Here is a 16,750-nt window from a genome sequence, read left to right as displayed (position 1 = left end):
CTCTTTTTCTAGCTTTTTTTTTTTCTTTTTATAGAGAAAACTGAAAAAATTCCATTCAAGGGCAATCAATTAAAATAAAGGCGTTTTTTGATAGGCGTTCTTTATTAGTAGTGTCTATTTCTGATCATTAGATCATATAATAATCATATAAAATTAAGAAAGTGTGCAAAATAAATAATTTTTAATACAAATCTAACGGTTGAAAATAGAGATATATTTTTCAATAGTTTAATTTTTCAGAGCCTATCAAAAAACTCCTCCAAAACAAAGAAGAGATGCAATCAATTTCTTTTTTATTTTTTTATTTTTTGTTTTTGAGCCAAAATATATCCTCCGAATAGGAGGAACTAGGAAGCAAACTTGGTACTAAGAGAAAGAATGACAATTATCAAGCATTGCATTTACAACGTTTTTTTTACACTCTCAATAAATTCCTCCAATCAAACGACAAAAAAGAAACCTTCCCTAATGGCCAGAAGTTCAATAGTTTCAACATTCTCGCCCAAAATAGTTTAATATCTTTATGATAACAACAATCAAATATTGTTGAAAATAATTACAATAATAATAGTAGTCAAGTTATCTCATATAAATAATCAATACGTTAAGCTATAATTTGATTAGCAAACCCGTAACATTTTAATTTTTTAAACTTTTTATTTTATTTTTAGAAGTTTTACTGTAAGATGTTTATGAAGCATGTAGAAAAAAGGTAACATTTAATCACATCAACAACTTCTATTTAAAATTTAGAAGTTTCAAGCCTGTAGCTAGGGTGGCAAAGAGTTGTGATACTTATTACAATTATAGCTAAACAAAAGAGAAGTAAGATTAAAAAATTTAAACATTACCTAGCCCCGTTCATTTCGCCGATTCGAGTTTAGAATTCGAGTTTTGCTACAGTAAAAAGCTCTCAGAAACAATCACATCTAACTTTTTTGCTACAGTAAAAAGCTCTCACACAAAATCACATCTCAACTCGAATTACAAACTCGAATCAACGAAGTAAACGGGCCCTTGTTGAGGTCTAAAGTAAAGGCAATTTAAAATTTACAGCAAATTTTATCACTTTCTTTCTCAACATTAAAAGTAAAAAATTGAAAAACTTCGACCTTGGTTGTTGCACTCCAAAAATGAGACGTTGGCTTGTTCATGTGAACTTTTTTGAAAAATGCGAAAATCTTTTGGTAACGAAACCATTTGACTGTCCAACTTTAAAAAATTCTTTAGATCCATTTAGTTCACTGAATCAAATTGAGATGTGATTTTATCTAAGAGTTTTTTTATTATAATAAAAAAATTAGATGTGACTGTTTCTGAGAGTTTTTTACTATAATAAAACTCGAATCAATAAAATAAACGGAACCTTTATATATGAAAAAGAAAAATTTAAAGAATGACGTTCAAAAAACACCTCAAAGGTCATTCATTCAACCAGAAAACTTAATTTTTAAAAAAAGAAATTTACTATTAAATATATAATTATTAAATTTGATCAAAATTACATAAAATAAAAAATATATAAAATAAATAATTTTTATATAAATTTAACCGTTAAAAAAGTATTTTTTCAGACTCTACATGAGAAATTTAAAAAAATAAATAAAAAGATAACAAAAAAAAAACTCAAGAGGGTATAAGATGAATTTAAACAAAAATTCAAATATAGAACACCTAACTTGTGATTTCCTCAAAATATCCGTCCTAATCCAAAACTCTCCACTTTTGTCCAACGCAAACATCTCTCTGCTTGTCGGGTCCTACTCCTAACCAAGTGTTCCACTTATGATACTCACAGCTCAGCTCATGTTTCTTTTCAAATTAAATAATATATATAATTATTAATTATTTCCCATTTCATTCTTTTTTTTAATTATTATTATTTTCCCCTTTCTTATCAGATCCAAACGGTTTTCTCAAGAAACGAATGTTGAAAGCCACCAACCTGAAAATTTGAATTTCAGGTCCAAAAAAAAAAAATCAATATTAACAATAATAATTAAAAAAAGGAAAATAAAAGCTTGAAAAAACAACAACAACAAATGTGAAATTTCTCCCAAATTTGAATTTCAGTAAGTCACCTTTTTTTTTTTTTTTTTTTTTTTCCTTTGGTTCCACAAAACAAGCACAAAAAAAAGAAGAAAAAACAACTATTTTTAAAAAAAATTTGTTTGGTTTTTGCTCATTACTATCTTCTTCTTCTCCTTCTTCTTTTGTTTCAAAGGAGGTTTGTTTTCTCAAACAACCTTTTTTCTTGTTTCGTCTTCTTCATCTTCTCAGTTTCAATTCTGCCTCGTAACTTACGCCGTTTTGGAAATTCGCTTTCTGAGATCGTTTTTTGCTCAACAACAACAACAAAAAAACGCGTTTCGTAGCTCCATACGTGCATTTTCTCGATCTTTTCAGCTTTCTCTCGTTGCCATTTTTGGAGAATTTTGATGAGAGAATTCGGAGGATCAGGGATGGCGGAGTTTCCGATGCTCTGGTTCGGAATTAGGGTTTTCGGAGTGAGAGGTGGAATTTGATCTTTTTCACGGTGAGAATTTGGATAATTTTTGAAGGATTTTTTGCGGATTTTGTTCTAGGTTTTTGAGGTGAAAGATGATGTTATCCGCGTCGCCGTCGATGATAGTCCGGAGCTCGCTGGAGGAAATGCTTGATTCGCTCCGGCGGAGGGACGATGAAGAGAAGCCGAAGGATTTGCCGCCGGCATTGCCGGCTCGCCCGACTTCGAAGGCCCGGCTTCCTCCGGCGAGGCGGTCTTTGCCGACGAACTTCAGGGTCGGCGACGACGACGACGAGTGCCTGCCGAGTGGAAATGAAGAGACGAAGAGGAAGGAGAATGATTCCTCCGGTTCCAAGAGGAATTGTTTCGCGACCAAGAAGATGAGGAAAGAGCAAAATGCCGCCGAGTCGCCGTATGCGATCGGAATTGAGCTGACGGAGAGCTCGGATCGGGCCGCGGTAGCTTCTATGTGGAGGAATCAAGGGACGGACTTGGATGACAACATTAGCTACTTCATGAAGAAGGTAAAGTTTTCGTTTGGATTTTCTAATGTTTTTACTTATTCTTCGGAATTTCTTCTGCGCTTAAATGGTATTTTACACTTCAATTAAGTCATAAGACATTGATCTCAGCCAAAAAAAAAAAAAAAAAAAATTATAAGACGTTGATCATCATTCATCAGTGTGATTTTCGGTCTTTTTAAATCTTAGCTAATAGCTATGATGATTCACTGGAATTGTAACGTTTTTGTAGTTAACACATTGGGTCATAGCTAATGTCATAGATATAGATGACCTTTGGGCTTTATATTATATATATATATATTTATATATATGTATATATGTATGTATGTATGTATAAAATAGATCGTATCATGCATTTTCATTCTAGTCCAGCACTAAAAGTTTGATTTTTTAGGTTGAAAAGTTGGTAAAATACTAGAATGAACAGTCTTTCACGAATCTGTCTGTTTTTTGTTTCTGAAACATGCATTGAAGTGATGAAGTATTTTGTTTCAGAAACGTCGCGTTTGGTGTCGGTTGCCAAGTGGGCAGTGGGAATCAGGAACGATACAATCAACATCAGGAGAGCATGCACTTGTTTCTCTCTCTAACGGGAATGTAAGTTCATACATACACGTCTGAAGCTGTTTGAAGTTTGAACTATTATGGGCTTTTGCTAGGGACTTTTGGGGTACTTAATTTGGTTGCATAAACCCTTTTGTTGTTGACATAGGTTATGAAAATCAGCTCATCCGAGCTCTTACCGGCAAACCCAGATATCCTTGAAGGAGTTGATGATCTTGTACAACTTAGTTACTTGAATGAGCCATCTCTTTTTCACAATCTTCAGAACAGATTTTCTAATGATCTGATTTACGTAAGTATCATTATGTTCTTCCTTTCACATTTGGTACGCTTATTCGTGTATCTGTTTACTTTTTTTTTTTTTTTTGGTCTTCGTTTAAAGTCTTTTATTTTTCTTCTGAAGACTAAAGCGGGACCAGTTTTAGTTGCTATCAATCCCTTCAAAGATGTCCAAATTTATGGAGATGAGTTTGTCACGGCTTATAGGCAGAAAAGATTGGACAGTCCTCACGTTTATGCTGTAGTAGACGCTGCTTATGATGCAATGATGAAAGGTGTACTTTCTTTTAACGCTTTTTTTCAGGTTGGGATAATTGTTTAATCTTTGTAGCAATGTCTAACTTGTTTTTGAAGCTTTTCTTTTTGCCCTGGCTATGATTTTAATCTTGCAGAAGAAGTAAATCAATCCATTATCATCAGGTAAGAATATCTTTTGTCCAATTCTCTTCATGTTAGGAGCTTCTTTATAAACACTGTCCTTCCGCGCCTATTTTTGAATACTAAGCTGCTATCTCTCGATTTTCAATTTCATAAGTCATCACTTGTCCGTATAATAGTTTGCTATAAAGATTAATCTTTTTTTCCCCCTTTCAGTGGAGAAAGTGGAGCTGGGAAAACTGAGACAGCAAAAATTGCAATGCATTACTTGGCTGCTCTTAGTGGTGGCAGCTCCAGTATCGAGCATAAGATGCTTCAGAGCAATCTTATACTGGAAGCATTTGGTAATGCAAAAACATCTAGGAATGGCAACTCTAGCCGATTTGTGAGTTTCCCTCTTTTTTTCCACTTCGTAAATGAGATCTGAAAGGCAATGCAATCTGGGTAAACATTATTTGTCATTGGTTGCAGGGAAAGTTGATTGAAATTCATTTTAGTACACTTGGGAAAATATGTGGTGCTAACATTGAAGTGTGTAAGTACTTTTTTATTTTATTGTTCTGGTTTTGATGATTACTTTTACATTCAATGCTAACTTGATTGTCACAATCTGATGTGCACGTCAACATAAACATTTACTACAAATTATTGTGGATAGTTCTTTTGGAAAAGGTAATTTGTGACTCCATCGATCTTTCATTGGTGTTTTCAGTATTACTTTGTGTATCATATTTGAAATCATATTTTTTTTTTCCTTTGAGCAGTCACGAGTGGTTCAATTGGCCAATGGTGAACGGTCATACCATGTATTTTATCAACTCTGTGCTGGTGCTCCTTCAAGTCTAAAAGGTAGTAATCGATTTGGTTAATTATTCTGTCGCTGTTTCTTTTTTAGATGTCATATAGCCGTTTCGAAAATGCTGGTCTTTTTTATGTTTGCCCTAGTGTTGTGCTTGGAAATTGGTATAAAGTCGATCTATGGACCCACTTCTTTATTCTGCTGTGAAAGAATTTTCCATGTCAAATGTTCTGCATAAGTTATGGTCTAAAAAGTTGAAATTAGGCTATACAAATTAAGCCTTTAAGCCAAAAAAGATCTTTTTGTAGCAATCTATTTGTCAACCACGTACCCCCTTACCACCCAACCCAAATACACGTGCCGGTGCAAAATCCCCCACTATTTACCGAATTAGGAAAGTTGAGTTGACTTCTTGCAGTTTTTTTACTTGCTTCCTTGAATTAGGTTTATAAACATGGAAATTTAGCAATGATCACTCACTCATGATCGGCTTTTGCTTTAGTTGCTGACTAGCTGGTTGGCACTTTTTAAATTAATGACTCGTCCAAGTTTTGTAATAACATAATTTGTTTCGTTGAGTTTTGGAGTCATCTGCATTCTGCCGTATCCTCTCCATTTTGAATACAATATTTTTTCTTTGCTATCATTTTGAATTGAGTTATTCATAGTACAATTTTTCCATTTACTATTGTTGGTACTATTAACTTTTGCTGAGACGATAAATGTTAGAATGGCTAGTGATTACAATTATCTTAATCAGAGTTATTACTTAGCAATAGATGGTGTCTTATTATTAAAAATATCTCCATTTTGTCTTTGCCTTTTGATTTTTGGTGGATTCCTCATCCATCGTTTTGTAAACTTTATTTGTTTTTATTAAAGTTTTGTGTTTTCTATTGAAAAGATGGTGTCTTATTGTTATTGTCCATTTTTTACAGAGAGACTGAACCTTAGAATGGCTAGTGATTACAAATATCTTAGTCAAAGTGATTGCTTAGCAATAGAAGGTGTCAATGAAGCTCAGAGATTTCATATTCTTATGGTAAGGAAGCAATAATAACAGAATATTGCTATTGCTGTGCTCATTATACTTTTTTCTTTAATTTCATTATTGCATCCTGCAGTCATATGTTTGATCCTTTTTTGTTGCTTTCCCGTTTCCTCAGGAAGCATTAGACATTGTTGGAATTTCTAAAGAAGATCAAGAGCGTATATTTGCAACCCTTGCAGCTATATTATGGCTGGGAAACACTTCATTCCAAGTGATTGACAATGGAAACCAAGTGGAGGTCCTGGTTGATGAAGGTAACCCATCTTTCTTATCTTATAGATCAATATGCCACACCTGGTATTGGCGTATATGATGTGCTTTTCTTGTTTTTCAATGTGCTGTCTTTGGCTATAGCTTCTATGTCCGTGGCTCCTCACCAGTTTTTCTTATTTCTTTCCTACAGAAGGAGAAAATGAGAAGAAACTGCTTTGAGTAACTTCTGTTATTTTTCTTTTGTGTAGCTGTAACAAATGCGGCCAAGCTGATGGGATGCAGTATCCAGGAGTTGAAGTTATCATTATGCACCAATAAAAACCTTGCTGGCAAGGAGAGCGCCACTAAAAGGTGGACCTTGCAGCAGGTAGTATTAGTACTTTTATATTTCTTTATTTTCAACAGAAATGCACTTTCTTGCAATAAGACAACATCCTGTTTATTTTCTTATCATCCAGGCAATTGACAGAAGAGATGCTTTGGCAAAATTTATCTATGCGAGACTGTTTGACTGGCTTGTAGAACGGATCAACAATTCCCTTCATGCAGCCAAATGCTGCGTTGGGAAATCAATCAATATCCTTGATATATATGGGTTTGAGTCTTTTCAGGTATTACTTCTGATTCAACCTTTCATAATGCTCTAGTCAAATACAGTTGTATGATTGGTTATCACATATTCTCACCATTTTTCAGAAGAACAGCTTTGAACAAATGTGTATTAATTATGCAAATGAGAGGCTGCAACAACATTTCAACAGGCATTTATTTAAACTTGAACAGGAGGTGAGCATCTCATACTATTGCCACTTTAAGATTCTAGGAACGTTCTTCATTATATATTTTTAAGTTGTCTCTACAGTCTGCACAGGTACGGGATTTTTTATGTTAACGCATCTGGCATGTCATTCCTATTTCCTGCTTCTCGTAGATGTTAAATTTCATTATTGGGTGTTTTTATTCTGTTGCTTTTAAGGAATTCCAGATATTATGATCCCTAATGTACCTGTGACTATATTTATGCATGGTAATGACACTTTTCTACATTTTGTTCAGGATTATGAACTGGATGGTATTGATTGGACTAAAGTAGATTTTGAAGACAACCAAGAGTGCTTAGATCTGTTTGAGAAGGTATTTGTGTGCTTCAAGCCTTCTGTGTAATTGACATCATAATTAGTAATCAGGTGGCCGTTCAAGTATTTCTGCTGATTTATCAAGGGCGGTCAACTCCATCAGCTTTTTATTTATTTCAAATGATTTTAGTCATTTTGTTTATAACTGAAGCATTCAATTCTGTTATTGTCTTGGTGTGCAGAAATCTTCAGGGTTACTATCCGTGTTGGATGCGGAATCAAACCTGCCCAAGGCCAGTGATTTGACCTTTGCCAATAAGCTCAAGCAACATTTGAATTTGAATAGTCGCTTCAAAGGAGAAAGAGGCAGGGCATTTAGTGTTCGTCACTATGCTGGAGAGGTTGGTTTTTGTCATTTTGAGGAGATTTACAGGCTTTAATTTTAATTATTGGGCTAGAGCTTGCATAACTGATATTTGAAAGCGATTCTGAATCCTCCTGAAGTGCAACTATTTGACTGGATAACTGTGTTGTATAATTCTGGAAGATTTTGAGCCATCTTAAATGATCAAATTAAATAAAACTTTTTGGTATTCATAATATTATTTAGTTGTCACTAACCTTGGATAGTTGGATTTTCTATCAGGTTCTGTACGATACAAACGGATTTCTGGAGAAGAATAAAGATTCTTTGCATGCTGATTTTCTCCAACTCCTCTCAGCTTGCAATAATGAACTCCTGCAGATTGCCTCCAAATTGCTAAATGATTCTGAGAAACCAGCTACTACATTATCCGAGATCAGTTCATCAGACTTCCCAAGGCAGAGTGTTAGTACAAAGTTTAAGGTGCATATGCTTGTGCATAATTTTGAACTTGATGTATGTTTGCTATTATATGCTTTTACAAATTTATGAAATTTGTTAGAGCAATGCGATTTATAATTCCATTTCATTGGTTGGATTTCCTTTATCTATTAACCTATAATAATAATAATAATAATAATAATAATAGGAATCTCATGCTAAACCATAAGGTTTAATGTTTGATGGTCCTGCGACACATGGTTGAATGCTAATACTCTCTCTCTCTCTCTCTCTCTCTCTCTCTCTCTCTGTGGAAAAAATATTTATGAATTCCTGCGTTCTTGCAGAATCAATTATTCAAATTAATGCAGCGGTTGGACAGCACCAAACCTCATTTCATTCGCTGCATAAAGCCAAATAATAAGCAGCTTCCTGGCATATATGAAGCAGACCTTGTCTTAGAACAGCTTAGATGTGGTGGAATTTTGGAGGTCGTTAGGATAGCAAGATCTGGACATCCAATTAGAATGAAACATCAAGAGTTTGCACGAAGGTGGGTTGAGGAGAAACCTCTTCTGTGTGTGTGTGCATGCGCGCCTTTCCCCTTCTTTATTAGGGGACAATAACATGATACCTATTTCTTAGCGTATTTCAATTGTTAATTATTACTTGAATTGCCAAGTTTCTTCTAATGTGTCTGCTTGTATTTTAGGTATGGTTTCCTACTCTCAAAGACCAATGTAGCTCGGGATCCATTAAGTATATCCATTGCCATTCTTCAACAATTTGGTATCCTTCCTGAGATGTACCAAATTGGTTATACTAAAGTTTTCCTTCGAATGGGGCAGGTATATTACCGTCTCCTTTGCTAAATTTTTTGTTGAAACTAACACTTGAAAGTCTGTGTTTTTAATTGTAAGACATTTTAATTAAATAGCGACTAAAAAGACTTCAGTTAATACTTAATATCTGATTTCATGTTGATATTTTGTTCGGTGGGTTTTCTAATTCTGTTTTCTCTGGTGCTTCACAGATTGAAAAATTGGAGCATAGAAGAAAACAAGTTCTTGAAGGAACAGTTTGTGTCCAGAAACACTTCCGTGGGTATCATGCTCGCCGTTGTCTCTATGAGCTAAAGGGAGCAAAGAAATCAAAGTCATGTAATGATACTCATCTTGTGAAGGGGTTACAACCTGACGGTCTGAAATCTATAAAGAAGCCTGGAAGGAAGTTTTCCGAAGGAAAGGTATTTCTTATTAACAAAGAAATCCACTTTCAATATCATACTGATGTGCTTATTCTTTAGTGATTAATTATGTCGTCTCAATTTTATGATTTTTTCCCCTCTTTCTCTTAGTTATGTTATACTTGTGCATGTATAGTTTGTCTGTCAAATATATGCAACTCGCTTCAATTCCTTGACATTAGCTGTCGTGTATGGGACACCTATCAATTTGTGTAGGCTTCCGCCAGGACTTTTCTTAGACTTGCCTTAGCGTGTTTGAAACTTATTCCATCATATTGCATTTGTGTGGTTCTCAAGTAGTTAAACCATTCTATATGTAAATATCTGAACCCATTATTGCATTAATGTTTCTCCATTACACTTTAGAGTTGAGCGGCTGCAATTTTGCGTGTTGTTTGTCAAGCAGGAGGAGCGGGTTCATAAGATGCCTTTAACTCTAAAAGAGCTTCAACAGCGAGTCATAAAGGCAGAAGAAACTATTGAGCAAAAGGAAGAGGAAAACGCTGCATTGCGTGAGCAACTGCAGCAGTTTGAGACGAGGTGGTCAGACTATGAGGCAAAAATGAAGTCTATGGAGGAAATGTGGCAAAAGCAGATGGCATCTTTGCAGGTGAGTTTTTCTGTCATCCATAGATTAGGGAATTGTAGATTTTGTTGGGTTCTCGATGTGGTATATCTTAAATGAATGTGACATTGACACTATGTCAATTTGGGTCTCTAGCATTGAAAGTGTTTGAGGTCTTGTGAGGGTGCGCCAATAAATTCACCTGACTTGGGCTTCAGTCATAGAATCAGCATGGCTGTTAGATGCCATCCATTCAACGGATGCGTTTTCCAGCAAGAAATGTAAACGATAATGTTCGTATGAGGGACAAACGCATAAGAATTTAATTTCTGTTTGTGATGCAGATGAGTCTTGCTGCAGCCAGAAAGAGCCTTGGCGTTGATCATTCAGTAGGTCAACCCGGAAGACATGATGCTGCTACATCACCTCGTTATTATGATTCTGAGGATGCTACGTCCATGGGATCTCGAACTCCTGGTGCAAGCACACCTCTCAAATATTCTAACAGCGGTCACGATGTTGGAGTGGGACGGGATACTAACGGTACTCTGAGTGCAGTGAGCAATCTGATGAAGGAATTTGAGCAGCAGAGACAGGCTTTTGATAATGATGCCAAAGCTCTAGTGGATGTCAAACCAGGACAGTCGGCTTCAAATAAGAATTCAGATGCAGAATTAAGAATGCTTAGATCCCGCTTTGAGATGTGGAAGAAAGAGTACAAGGTAAGATTACGGGAAACAAAAGCAAAGCTTCATAGACTAGGACATTCAGAAGCAGAAAGAAGTCGTCGAAAATGGTGGGGACGAATAAGCGCAAGAGCATCCTAGAAGCTCTACGAGTCATTTCACAGTGTGAATGTGGGCAAATATGGAGCTTCCTTGAAGTTATTTAATTTGTCAGAACTCAGAACATTTCCAGTTCTCTCCCCCTTTTCAGGAGCTGCTCTGTTGCATATTTATGGCATCGTCTAGTTTGAAGTAGCAGCGGATGAGAACTTGTATATCTACCAATTTTTGGCAACTCGGTGGAAGTTTAGTTGTTAAGTTTGTGCATAGCCAGATAGAAATTGTAGTGATTTAAGCCCAAGGTTAGTCAATTTTTGTATATCCTGTTGTTGTTAGTGTAGGTACCAATTAATGCTCAGTACTGAATATACGGGGAAAACTGTTCATATTGCCCCATTATGTAGTCCGTGTTGTTGTGATATCTTTAATTCATCCAAAATTACGTTATGATAATTTATGCAATGTGTCCTTGCTCTCTTTAGGTCTCGCTAAAGACTGAAAACGTGATCATATCATTTAAGACACATTTAATAGAGCTATGCATTTTAAGAGTTTAGACACCGTTGATTTGAAGAGTTTCTCATGGTAGGATTTAGTTTTTGGTGTTAAGCACGTCTATGATCTGAATTTTTTATGATCCACAATTACTTCCTAAACTTTTACTGTAGAATGCTCTTAATTCATGACAATTAAATAGAGCTATGCATTTCAAGAGTTTAGGACGTGATCATATCATTTAGACATTTAATAGAGCTATGCATTTTAAGAGTTTAGGGTCCCGTTCATTTCATCGATTCGAGTTTAAAATTCAAATTTTGCTACAGTAAAAAACTCTCAGAAACAGTCACATTTAATTTTTTTTTGCTACAGTAACAAGTTCTCACATAAAGTTACATCTCAACTCGAATTAAAAACTCGAATCAGCAAACTAAACGGGCCCTAGGTGATTCTGAGCAAAATCAATCACCGTTGATCTTAATAAGAGTTTCTCATGGTGGGATTTAGTTTTGGGTGTTGAACACATCTATGATCTGAATTTTTTATGATCGACAAGTTACTTCCTAAACTCTTACTGTAGAATGCTCTTAATTCATGGCAATTAAATTTGGACGGAAACACTTTAGCACACATTATGAGAGCTCGTTTGAAGGAAGCGATCGAAAGCGATTGAAATTTTGGTTGATGATTGTAGCATGTGCATGAAAGCATTTCTTTTCAATTTGAACACTATCATTAATTTGGAGATAGCATGCAACTTTCATTTAAATTTAAGGATAATTTGCCGCCACTACTTTTTTGTTCTAATTGGCCACTGTATTATGCTTTTTTTTTTTTTTTTGTCAATTCAGTCAGTTTATGTTTATGGGACAAAAGGCACCAAAAACCTTATAGTTTTTTTTTTTTTTTTTCTTTGGCTATTGTATTATGCATTTTCTTTTTCTTAGGGAAGTAACATGCATTTTATGCATGAGAGAACATAAAAAAGTAGAGCCCATGTTAGTTCTCTGCACACAAATTTGAGCACTCCACATTTGTTCAGTCCTTGTGACGTAGAATCCAAAACAGAAGTGAAATACGGTAACCAAGGATGAGATCTACACAATTCTTTACAGTACTAATTTCATTTTCATCAAAGGGACAAGACCGATCATAAAAACGACATCAACATTCAATTTACGACCCCGGAACGAACTTGGTGGCGTAGACCCAAGCATTGTTAGCAACAGGGTTGTCAAGGTGGTCGAGAAGGTTCTCAAGAGGACCCTTTCCAGTGACAATGGCTTGGACAAAGAAGCCGAACATGGAGAACATGGCAAGTCTTCCGTTCTTGATTTCCTTGACCTTTAGCTCGGCAAAGGTGACTGGGTCATCGGCCAGGCCCAATGGGTCGAAGTATTGCCCACCTGGGTAGAGGTCATTGCCCTCACCTACGCCATCAAGTCCATTGATGCGGAAGCCCTCGACGAGGCCCATCAGGACCACTTGGAAGCCCAGGACTGCGAGGATGCTCTGGGCGTGGACCAGGTTGGGGTTGCCCAAGTAGTCCAGTCCACCTTCTGAGAAGATTTGGGCCCCGGCCTTGAACCAGACTGGCTCCTTGAAGTCCACTTTGACCCATTTCTCGAGGACCTCTGGAGTGATGCAGCCCAATGCTCCGAGCATTGCCCATCTGCCGTGGATCACCTAGAAGTTGCACAAAAACATTAGTTAGAAAGATGATGCACATATTCAAAATGTAGTTTCATTGATAAATTATAAAACTAAAATGTGAGACAACATAGTAATTTCAGTTTTAGAGGTTACACAAAATTTTGAAGCATATGCATTCGTGATAATATTTTTGTGATATTTATCTTGTTGTTTTTAATATAGATGTTGTTCTTATAAACCATAAGCGTTTGATACAATAATAATTTCTATAGGAGATTCCTCAAATCAAATAAGCTTATAGTCTTTATTAAGACCACAATGAACTCACACTTGAGAGAGTTTCATTTAAAAAAAAAAAGACACCTAAGAGTTTTAGAAGAATAGTACTTGAGGCACCACTATTAATAATATTATTAGAATTCGAGTTTAAAGCTATCAGAAACAGTCACATCTCAACTCGAATTAACGAACTAAACAGGCCGTTATTATTCTACTAATTTTCTAGCCATAACAAAGCAACTTTATTATACATCTATTGAAAGATTATGTGCTCATAAAATTATCACATTAAGGTAATAACCAAAAAGGATGCCTCAACTGTTATTGGGTTGAGGCACCAAAAAGGGTTCTAACTCTACTTGTTTTTGGTACAAAGCAAGAGTAATTTCTAAGCAAAGTTTGGATAGTTGGGCAGATAATTAACAAACAAAACTTGTACATGACTTGTGAGAAAAAAAAAAAGAAAAAAAGAGTGTGAGAATTGGAGTACCTCCAGAGCCCTGTTCTTGGCAAAGGCCTCGGGATCAGCAGACAAACCAGCGGTGTCCCATCCATAGTCACCGGGGAACTCACCGGTCAGGTATGATGGAGTTTGAGCAGAGAAAGGTCCCAAGTACTTCACTCTGTCTGGTCCATACCACAACTCGTTTCCCTATTTACATAACAAACCAAACAGCACAACACCACATTAGTACCCACAGAATAAAAATCGCCTCAAAATTATGTCAAAATGAATAATTATACAAAACCTAACAACATCTAGTAAAAACATGACGGCTCAAAACTATACTCTATACGTAATTTTTTAATATACACTATAAAAAATTTCTTAAAACCTCAAGGAAATTTTTTTACAATAGGATAACTTTACTAGTGTTATGTGCTTTTAAATAATAGTTCTAGTTGAAATTAAATCAAAATAAAAAGTGTGAAACTGACAATGTTGATAGACAGTTAAAAATAAAATAATACCAGTAGAATTCTTTTTTAATTTATTGGTGTAGGGTTCACAAAAACTTGAAAAAAAAAATAGAAAAAAAAAGAGCATTAATAGGGAATGTACCATGGTGTATTTCCCAGTTCCCATGGGGACAACATCTCTTAGAGAGGTTGAACTTTGCCCTCTGTTTTGGCCGAGGAACGGGGTCGGTCTAAGGAGGGCGCTAGAGCTAGCGGTTGCGGCCATTAGCATAGCTGTGGTGAGTTCCCAAGCTTTTCAGTTAATTCAGTTGGTTTTCTTGACAAGTTTGGAGCCTAAAATATTGTGGAAGAAGAAGAAGCTAGTGGTAAATAATAATATGTGGGGCAAGAGCGAAAACAAAGGAAGGAACTAATGCGTGGCCGAGAATGCAAGAGGTGGGGGAAAATTGTGGTGGGGTTTGTGAGCTTTCTATCAACCAATCAGGAAGCTTAGAAGGATTTTTATGTATCTCCAACTCACATCTTTCTATCCACATTTTATCTTTTGTTCACAAACAGAGTTTTTTCTGTTGGGAAAATATCCATTATGTGGCACATGCAGAACCATTTGTTGCGTGTGCCTCGTTGATGATGTTTTGCCATCAATCAGATGGGGTTCGTTGATGGTGATGAGATCAGGGATTGCTGGGTTGTTGTGTGGGCCATGTCTAAGCCTAGCATTCTTGTAAAGAGTATATAGGTCCCGTTTTTTTCGCTGATTCGAGTTTAGAATTCGAGTTTTGCTACAGTAAAGAGCTCTCAGAAACAGTAACATCTAACTTTTTTGCTACAGTAAAAAGCTCTCACACAACATCACATCTCAATTCGAATTAAAAACTCGAATTAGCGAACTGAACGGGCCCATAGTACACAAGAAGCGTTATTAAGATTTAAGACTAGTTTGATCACTAAAATAAAAAAAAAAAGAAGAAGATTTAAGACTAGTTTGGAATAGATTTTACTTTGGGTTAATCTGATTGGTGCCCTTACGCTTTGAGATCGTTTTTAGTTTGTTTTCTAAACTCTTCAAATTCTCACTTTTAACCCCCTGAATTTGAATAAACCTAATTTAAGTCATTTCGTAAGGATTTATATTAAAATTAGACCGAAAAACAAGTGATTAAGTATGGTCATATAGTTTTTATCTTTTTACTTTTAACCGATATTCAAATAGAAAGATCACGTGACTTCATTGCTCTTTTTTTTTTTAATCATTTTGAACAGAAATTCCAACATAAATAGTTAAATGAAAACAATTCAAAATTCAAGAGATAAAGTGATAGTTTTTAAAGTTTAGAGGACAAACTGAAAATGCCTTTAAAGTTTAGCAGGCAACATTGATAATAATCCTTTTTACTTTTTTTATTTATTATTATTTGTTAAGTATAGGGAAAGTTACATATCGTAGGTATTTTATTTATTTATTTTTAGGGTCATCTGAGTTAGGATTTAGAATATTGATATATAGGAGTATCTCTAATTTAATGTTATAATTAATTTGTTAATGATAAATTTGACATTTGAGTGTTAAAAAAATCTTCAATGTAGTATAATTTGTCGTGGCAAAATTTTCATATGCTATATTCGGCGGTAAATTATCACAACTTATAGTGTATGGTAAATTTGATATTTTTAAACTTGTAAAGCTTAATCATATAATAAAAATTAAATTTTATATTTGAAATAACATCACATAAATAAAAATAACATATCACATAGTAGTTGAATGGTAGCCACCAGAGCCACCATGACATCAGTGCCTTGAGCCCCTCCATATATCCACGTAGGAACGTCGATAGACAATATCTTTCATTCCACTTTCCTAACACTCAGATTATTATTATACATTTTAGTCCTAAATATACAATTGGGTATTAGTATTTGCATTGAAAATAGTATAATAAGAGTAGAAAAATACTATTTAGTTGGTGAACAAGAATATACAATTTTTAAATTGAGATTTATGAATATTTTATGCCACTAATTTTGGTTGGAAATTCATCATAAAAAGTTCCAAATAAGTGTATATTTTTCCAAAAAAAATAAGAATAGTAAAAATACCTTTGGAACTGCAAACGCCTAGAGATGCAACAATAGGTTGGGACCCGTGGGCCAGCCTAGGCCCATCCTGACTTAGTGACAGTCGGGTCAGTACGGCCTGTCACTGTTCAAGGCACGACCCAGCACATAAATATTAGTGGGCTGGGCTGGGCCAACATATATCAGCTTATGGGCCGGCCTGGCACGACCCATGAAAAATTATAGGCCAGGCCGGGCCCAGCCCGGCCCATCTAGGCCCATGATGGGCCGGCCCAACCCGTCCCGTATAGGCCCATAATGGCCCAGCCCATCTAGACCCATAATATTTACGTTTTTTTTTCTTTTTTTTAGTAATTTTGTAGACATCTTATGTATAATTTTTCTTATTGTACTCTTTTTTTCTTACTAAGGTTTTGTCCTACTAAGTTTTTCTTAAAAATGTTCTTATTTAATAAAGTAATCGTAAATAAAATATCATTTTTCATATTTCTAATGACTTTTTAAACTTATATATTTATTAATTTGTTTA

At 35.3% G+C, this 16,750-nt stretch overlaps 2 protein-coding genes across 2 annotated transcripts; one reads left to right on the top strand and one right to left on the bottom strand.

Annotated features, from left to right (window-relative positions):
• The first annotated feature begins 2,299 nt into the window (after positions 1–2,299).
• LOC21401706 (myosin-2) lies at positions 2,300–11,235 on the top strand. Its single transcript, XM_024169125.1, has 22 exons — positions 2,300–3,030; positions 3,526–3,627; positions 3,743–3,886; positions 3,998–4,148; positions 4,266–4,293; positions 4,468–4,636; positions 4,723–4,786; positions 4,910–4,923; positions 5,016–5,100; positions 5,989–6,092; positions 6,217–6,355; positions 6,563–6,681; positions 6,773–6,925; positions 7,011–7,100; positions 7,371–7,448; positions 7,633–7,791; positions 8,037–8,237; positions 8,543–8,748; positions 8,908–9,043; positions 9,229–9,441; positions 9,848–10,051; positions 10,351–11,235. The coding sequence occupies exons 1-22, from the start codon at positions 2,602–2,604 to the stop codon at positions 10,831–10,833; spliced, it is 3,471 nt and encodes a 1,156-aa protein (XP_024024893.1). The 5' UTR covers positions 2,300–2,601; the 3' UTR covers positions 10,834–11,235.
• Positions 11,236–12,297: 1,062 nt separating this feature from the next.
• LOC21401705 (chlorophyll a-b binding protein 3, chloroplastic) lies at positions 12,298–14,554 on the bottom strand. Its single transcript, XM_010103481.2, has 3 exons — positions 14,285–14,554; positions 13,712–13,873; positions 12,298–12,975 (listed from the first exon to the last, which is right to left on the bottom strand). Exons 1-3 carry the CDS (start codon positions 14,411–14,413, stop codon positions 12,466–12,468), a joined length of 801 nt encoding a protein of 266 aa, XP_010101783.2. The 5' UTR covers positions 14,414–14,554; the 3' UTR covers positions 12,298–12,465.
• Between the last annotated feature and the right edge of the window lie 2,196 nt (positions 14,555–16,750).

The sequence above is a fragment of the Morus notabilis genome, unplaced genomic scaffold (genome assembly GCF_000414095.1).
Source record: "Morus notabilis unplaced genomic scaffold, ASM41409v2 Scaffold285, whole genome shotgun sequence".
Lineage (NCBI taxonomy): Eukaryota > Viridiplantae > Streptophyta > Magnoliopsida > Rosales > Moraceae > Morus > Morus notabilis.
The sequence above is the reverse complement of the archived record's forward strand: the minus strand, read 5'-3'. Positions and strand labels throughout refer to the sequence as shown.

What these genes read in the sequence shown, in the direction of transcription:
- LOC21401705 (XM_010103481.2), bottom strand. Translation starts at nt 14,413, where the DNA reads ATGCTAATGGCCGCAACCGCTAGCTCTAGCGCCCTCCTTAGACCGACC. An exon ending in GAACTGGGAAATACACCATG is followed by an intron (nt 13,874 to 14,284) that starts GTACATTCCCTA and finishes TTATGTAAATAG; the next exon opens with GGAAACGAGTTGTGGTATGG. An exon ending in CCAAGAACAGGGCTCTGGAG is followed by an intron (nt 12,976 to 13,711) that starts GTACTCCAATTC and finishes TGCAACTTCTAG; the next exon opens with GTGATCCACGGCAGATGGGC.
- LOC21401706 (XM_024169125.1), top strand. Translation starts at nt 2,602, where the DNA reads ATGATGTTATCCGCGTCGCCGTCGATGATAGTCCGGAGCTCGCTGGAG. An exon ending in TTAGCTACTTCATGAAGAAG is followed by an intron (nt 3,031 to 3,525) that starts GTAAAGTTTTCG and finishes ATTTTGTTTCAG; the next exon opens with AAACGTCGCGTTTGGTGTCG. An exon ending in TTCGTCACTATGCTGGAGAG is followed by an intron (nt 7,792 to 8,036) that starts GTTGGTTTTTGT and finishes ATTTTCTATCAG; the next exon opens with GTTCTGTACGATACAAACGG.